This window comes from Bison bison, unplaced genomic scaffold (assembly GCF_000754665.1).
Source record: "Bison bison bison isolate TAMUID 2011002044 unplaced genomic scaffold, Bison_UMD1.0 scf7180017864312, whole genome shotgun sequence".
NCBI classification, from domain to species: domain Eukaryota; kingdom Metazoa; phylum Chordata; class Mammalia; order Artiodactyla; family Bovidae; genus Bison; species Bison bison.
In genome coordinates, this window is record NW_011494884.1 from 2470959 (window position 1) to 2477626 (window position 6668).

General features: G+C 48.1%; 1 protein-coding gene across 1 annotated transcript in view; it reads right to left on the reverse strand.

Annotated features, from left to right (window-relative positions):
- CHFR (checkpoint with forkhead and ring finger domains, E3 ubiquitin protein ligase) overlaps positions 1–6668 on the reverse strand; it is a 26414-nt gene that overhangs the window by 15802 nt on the left and 3944 nt on the right. The window contains exons 2-6 of the mRNA XM_010852461.1: positions 5512–5611; positions 2557–2666; positions 1600–1659; positions 1235–1453; positions 680–847 (exon numbers count right to left, since the gene is read on the reverse strand). Coding sequence (XP_010850763.1) covers positions 680–847; positions 1235–1453; positions 1600–1659; positions 2557–2666; positions 5512–5611 — 657 coding nt within the window. The remainder of the gene's footprint in view (positions 1–679; positions 848–1234; positions 1454–1599; positions 1660–2556; positions 2667–5511; positions 5612–6668) is intronic.

Here is a 6668-nt window from a genome sequence, read left to right on the forward strand (position 1 = left end):
GGGGTCGCTAAGAGTCAGACACGACTGAGCGACTTCACTTTCACTTTTCACCTTCATGCACTGGAGAAGGAAATGGCAACCCACTCCAGTATTCTTGCCTGGAGAATCCCAGGGACAGGGGAGCCTGGTGGGCTGCTGTCTATGGGGTCGCACAGAGTCAGACACGACTGAAGTGACTTAGCAGCAGCAGCAGCAGCAGCTAATGCAGGAGACATGGGTTTGATCCCTGATCTGGGAAGACCCCTCATACCACAACTAAACCCGTGCACCACAACTACTGAGCCTGTGCTCTGGAGCCTCAGAGCCACAACAATTGAAGCCTGCAAGCCCCAGAGCCCGAGCTCTGCAACGAGAAGCCACGACAGTGAGAAGCGCACACGTGTCACCAGAGAGTAGCCCTGTTTGCTGTAACTAGAGAAAAACTTGTGCAGCAATGAAGACCCAGCATAGCCAAAAAAAAAAAAAAAAAAAGAATGCAGTTTGCAGACTGATAACATATCCTGGCAGTAAACACAGTTCAATCCCAATGGTACAAACAGTAAAGAAAGGGCCCAGGCTGCCATCTGCTGTCAGCCTAAGACAGCATCCTCAGGCTTTGGCAGACGGTGGGGCCCCAACAGGTACAGGTTGGATGGTCCTGCTGGGGCCCTGAGGTTACATGAAACCTTGAGATTCTGACCTGCTTTTACTCTCTTCTTAACAGGCTCCAAATCCTCCTGATCCTGGGGTTCCGACAGAGAAAAGGAAGCCCCCTCTCTGTCTGGGAGAGTTAAAGGGAAGCTGGAGATTTCATCACTTGTCACAGATGGACCACACCCCTTTGGAGAGATGTCTGTACCTCTGGAGCCTGTGAGAGGGACAAACAAGAAAGTCTGATTCACCCACCTCAGAAGAAGAGACAGCAGATTGAAGTGTCACTAATTCAAACTAGGCACAGGGGATGCAAGATGCCGTTAAAAAACCCAGAAAACTGGAAGCGTTCATTCTATGTGATTTTTACAGTATATGAATTATATAACCTGTAAAAAATACCACACTGCTATAGTCCCCTATCCCCAGGCTTTCTCTTGAGGATGGAACAAGACAGCAACTGCTACAGAAACCTTACTACTGACAGCCTGATGCCTGACGCCACCACTGAACTCCTCAGTGCTTGTCTGTCCCCGTAACAACACAGGGCAGGAAGAGTGAATAGAAAGCACTGTAGCTACCGCCCCGAGACCCCCATTCTCACTGGAGCTGGAGGGAGGCCCTCGGCCTGAGGAGGTGGGCTCCATGGAAGAGGTAGAGGCCGTGGGGAAGAGGTCCGATGTGGACGTCGATGGCTGTGGTTCCTCAAAGCACACCTGAGTGGCGGGCGACGACAGCAGGACCTGGGGATCCTGAGGATCGTCACCTTGCCCTGCACCTGAGGTATCTTTGGTCACGTGGAACACATTTTCTTTATTAGCTTCTGTGAACACAGAAGGAGCAGGAGGAAAATACAGTCAGGGCACAGATGGGCACCACCGCCTCAGGCAAGCTATTCCTGTTGACGGAGACAGTCAACACACAGACCCACTTTACACACACCCACTCCTCTTGGAAAATCCCACTTACCAAAGGAGTCTTGTGTTACACCTTGCTTTTCATTTAGAGATTCGTAGAGGTATGCCACGTCTGAAAGGAATTAACCAAATCAGAGCACTGTCAGTCACGTGCCAGGTGGGAACTCACATTTCTCTTCTGTTCCCTCCCATTACCTCACAGCCACTTTGTCCTTGTCGACTATTTTGACGTATCAGCTAGTAACCACAGCTGCCAGTTTAAGGGAATTTAAAGCAAGTGATCCAAAACAACTGAACCAAAGCCAAAATAAATAAGCCTCAGGAAACTCATCTGGCATGAAGAGGCTGACTAAGGGAAGCAGAGCAACAAGGAGGGAGGAGTCTATGCCTCGCGTATTTCAAACCACCAGAAGCGGACACGAGATCCTTCTGTGTGGCCAGGGGTGGCTTTGACTATGCTGAGGACAACCTAGGGAACACCCGCCCCCTTCTTCCTATTTTGGGGGCACCATTTGAAGGACTCCCCTAATTCTGTCCTGCATCATTCTTCTTCCACAAACACAAACGTGGATGCTCAGATTGGGACAAGCTCCAGTGGAATCCTGTCTGACCTCTGCTGTCCACTGTCAAGTGTCCCAGAGCAGAGCCATCTGTGGCCTCCAGCCCCCATTCTAAGTCTTGTTCTCAATTTAGGAGTCTTTTTCTGTCAGCTTATCCCTCCCCATTCACTCACTTCTCCTTGGCTACCATTTTGAGACCTGTGGCTCATGACCACGGTGGCATTTCTGAAGAATGGCTGGGGCTCAGACTGCGAGGCCAACATTCCCATTCTTCAACAGACACTACCCACACCAAGAATCTACATAAACACAAAACGGATGCAGGTAAGCTAACATTCCTTCAGGAAATACTGGCTTCAATAAGCCTCTTCCCACAATGCTTTCCAGCTGTTTCAGGGCCCCCTGCCACACCTCACCTGTGGGTCCAGCCCAGAAAACCCCTGTCTTACTGTGTTCTGGCTCATTCTTCCTGTACACCAAGTAGATGACATCCCCAGTCTGTAAAGGGCAAGTTTGCTTCTTAACAACCTTCAGCTTGTTAATGACAGTTCCATTGGCACTGTAGGGGCAACAAAATGGAATTTATCTTACTTAAAATAACTTGGAGTTAAAAGCTCCTTTTCTACAATCAGTAGAAAAGCAGTTCAATTTTTTTTTTTTTTAATTTAAAGGGCACACAGAACATGGGATCTCATTCCCCAACCAGGGACTGAACTGACATCCCCGGCACTGGAAGTGTGAAGTCTTAATCACTGGACTAACAGAGAAGCCCCTATCACCTTGAAAATGATAAATACTCATAGGAATGATATAAACATTTGTGCCACCTTACAATTCTCTTAAGGAAATCCTTGCCTGTTGTGCTGTCACTCACAGCCAAATGATGTTGTCAAGTGTTTGAACATCTTCATTGTTCCAAACTCATGTTCTCCTCCTGGTGAAGCCCTGGAATCCACCAGCAGCATGTGCTTTGACTTCCAGCTTCTCTTCTGCACCAGACTCTGTCCACAGACCTACCCCTCCCTCCAGCAGCCTTAGCCCCTCTCAGTTCATTCGTCACATGAGCACCAACGGCCCCCATGAGACAAGCTCTGCGTGCTAAGTTGCTTCAGTTGCGTCTGACTCTGTACAACCCCGTGGACTGAAGCCTCCCAGGCTCCTCTGTCCATGGGATTTCCCAGGCAAGAATACTGGAGTTGCCATGCCTTCCTCCAGGGGATCTTCATGACCCAGGGATCACTCACATCTCTTACGTCTCTTGCATTGGCAGGCAGGTTCTTTACCACTAGTGCCACCTGGGAAGCCCTGAGACAGGCTCTGGGCAGAAGCAAATCAACACACAACTACCGATGACAGGAAGACAGTGTGATTCCTGTGCTTGGGATGCCACTCCAGTTAATCAGGGACCAGTCAATCAGGTGCTTAAACCCCTTAGTGACTCCCTACTGTTCTCAGTCTAAAGTCTGGTCTCTCCAGCATGGACATCGGGGTCTTCCTGCTGGCGCTTCTGGACCTCTGCAGTTGCTGTTCCTTCTGCATGGAACACCCCTGCCCCTCCAGCCACCTCGGCCAAGGGAGGCAGTGGCTTCTGGAAGCTGGGACAGAAGACAGCTGCTTCTCCTCTAGAGCCTCCAGAAAGAGCTGATGCCAATGAGACCTGAGTTGGACTTTGGGCCCCCTTTTGGCTTCCCTGGTGGTCTAGTGGTTCAGAGTCCGCCTGCGAATGCAGGGGACACAGGCTGTATCCCTGGTCCGGGAAGATTCTGCATGCCATGGGGCAACTAAGCCTGTGCACCACAGCTGCTGAGCCTGGTCTCTAGAGTCTGTGTGCTGCAACTATAGAAGTGCAGAAGCCTCATGCTCCACAACAAAAGAAGCCACTGCAATGAGAAGGCCATGCACAGTAAGGAAGAGTAGCCCGCGCTTGCCACAACTAGAGGAAGCCTGGTACAGCAACGAAGACCCAGCAGAGCCTAAAATAAGCGAATAAATATTAAAAAAGAAAATCAGGGACCACACTGCTGGATGGGAGGGCAGCGGATACTACTGGGAGAGACAGAAGCCTGAGTCAGATGGGACAGGAGGCGCCTCCCTGAGGAGGTCCTCCTGAGTGGACAGAGACTAGACTGCAACCAAGGGGAGGAGCGCACCTGAGCAACCTCCTCCCCCTTAGCCAATTTTGGGCACTTGGTCTGCCCCGGCCCTAACTCCTTGGCTGCACTCTTACGACTCCCAGTGAGGAAGAGGCTCTAGCCTGGCCTCTGAGCAGGCTTCCACTACTCTAGATTTCTGTATAGGGCCAGACAGTAAATAGTGCAGGCAGTGTTGTCATACCATCTCTTGTTTCGAGTCCTCAGCAGCTGGCAGCAGGTCCCTGGAAGGCTGGGCTGCCTTCCCAGTAAAAGCCCACTTACAGAGACCAGCAAAGCTGTCTCACACAGCCGCGGCTCTGCTGCCAGGCTCAAGATCCATCCTCAAGCTCTTTCTAACCCAAAAGTCTGATTTCACTTTTCTGCTTAAAAAGTGAAAGTGAAGTCACTCAGTCGTGTCCGACTCTGCGACCCCATGGACTGTAGCCTACAGGCTCCTCCATCCATGGGATTTTCCAGGCAAGAATACTGGAGTGGGTTGCCATTTCCTTCTCCAAGGGGTGCTTAAACCCTTAGTGACTCCTTACTGTTCTCAGACTAAAGTCCGGTCTCTCTAGTGTGGACATCAGGGTCTTCCTGCTGGCACTCTGGACCTCTGCAGCTGCTGTTTCTTCTGCGTGGAACACCCCTGCCCCTCCAGCCACCTCGGCCAAGGGAGGCAGTGGCTTCTGGAAGCTGGGACAGAAGACAGCTGATTCTCCTCTAGAGCCTCCAGAAAGAGCTGACACCAATGAGACCTGAGTTGGACTTTGGGCCCCCAGGCCTATAATATCCCAGATTGCTGTTGTTTTCAGCCACTGAGCCTTTGGTTATTACAACAACAGTATAATAGTATAATCCTATTAATACAAAATAAATATGTATATATTTTTAGTGGGTGAGTGCAATTTGGAAAGCTTTTCACTTTCACACACTACTTATGTGGTGTAATAGTAAAATAGAAAGGCAAACTTCTTGATTTGGGGAAGCCTAACTTGCATATGTTTGTAAAAGCCCAAAATGTATCACTGCCTTTTAAGTCTTACTTCTGAGACATTTTTGCTTTAATCTGAAAACATTCAAGAATTGTCACTAGCACCAGTGTCACTAAGTAGCCCATCCTAGAAGCCCGAAAATATATCTCCCAATACCCAGAGACCCTAGCAGACTTCTGAGCTATAGAAAGTGGGCCTTTGTCTCTTCTCTGCAATCACTGGCTAAAGTCGGCTTCCTGAAGCTATGAGGAAACAGGAACGAAGTTCAGAAAGAGCTTACCTGGTATCTTCCAGTGATACCTGACCAGATTTTTCATCCACTGTAATTTTACAGTGATCTCCAGAGACCAATTTATTGCCAGGGAATGAAAGGTCACAACCTAAAACAGAGAGGAGGGTGTGCAGAGAAGGGGAATACAACTGTGGGTACTGGGTACAACACTATGCTTTGTTTAATGATATCATACGACCAGAAGTCAAGACCCACTAAGTCAAGACCCAAAAAGCATTTAAGTGTTAATCCAAAAGGAAAAGGGACTATGTTTTGAACCTTTCTGCTTCCTCATTACCCAGAGGATATACCCCATCAACACCTCTAGCGATACATCAACTGCTTCATGGTGACGTTTTACAATATGCACATGTATGCAGACAACCTGGTAAGTATTATAGAACTTTGAGAAAAACCTAAGGGGCTTATTAAATATCTTCAGTATCGTAGTCCTGAATTTCTTCTGTGTAATCTAAGGTTTCATAAATGGTCACAAAATTGAAGCAATGACAGATTCACAAAAATATGACTGAGTTATCACAGGCACACGTACACGTTTAAGAAAATTTAAAACAAAACAGGGATGTATCTATAGCTGAATACAATCATTGTATTCTCATTAAATCCAAGGGGGAAATCCTCAAATACTTTGTTCTCTCCTAAAATCAAAAGAATAAACGCTTTCAGGAGTGTTTTAATACCAAGTCACTAATCTGCCTATGATAGGTTTGCACCGTAGCTACTAAGGTTTATAGTAGCTTTATTTATTGTTTGGGGCCATGCCCTGCAACTTGTAGGATTTTAGTTCCTCAACCAGGGATTGAGTCTGCGCCCTTGGCAGTGAAAGCACACAGTCCTAACCACTGGACAGCTAGGGAATTCCCTACAGTAGCTTTATTTTTAATAACCAAACGTGGGAAGCAGTACAGTACAAGTACCCATCAACTGGTGGCGAATTAATACACACACTGCAGAACACCACCCAGCAACAACAAGGAACACACTTGATACACATAACTGCCAAGGGTGAACCTCAAAAGCACCAGCCAAGAGAAAGAAGCCGGACCCAAAGACAGTGCTGCGATAATGTGTGATTTCCCTTAGATGGCTTTAGATGGTGTTCTGGAAAAGGCAGAACTACAGGGAGAGAAATCATATAGGTGAGT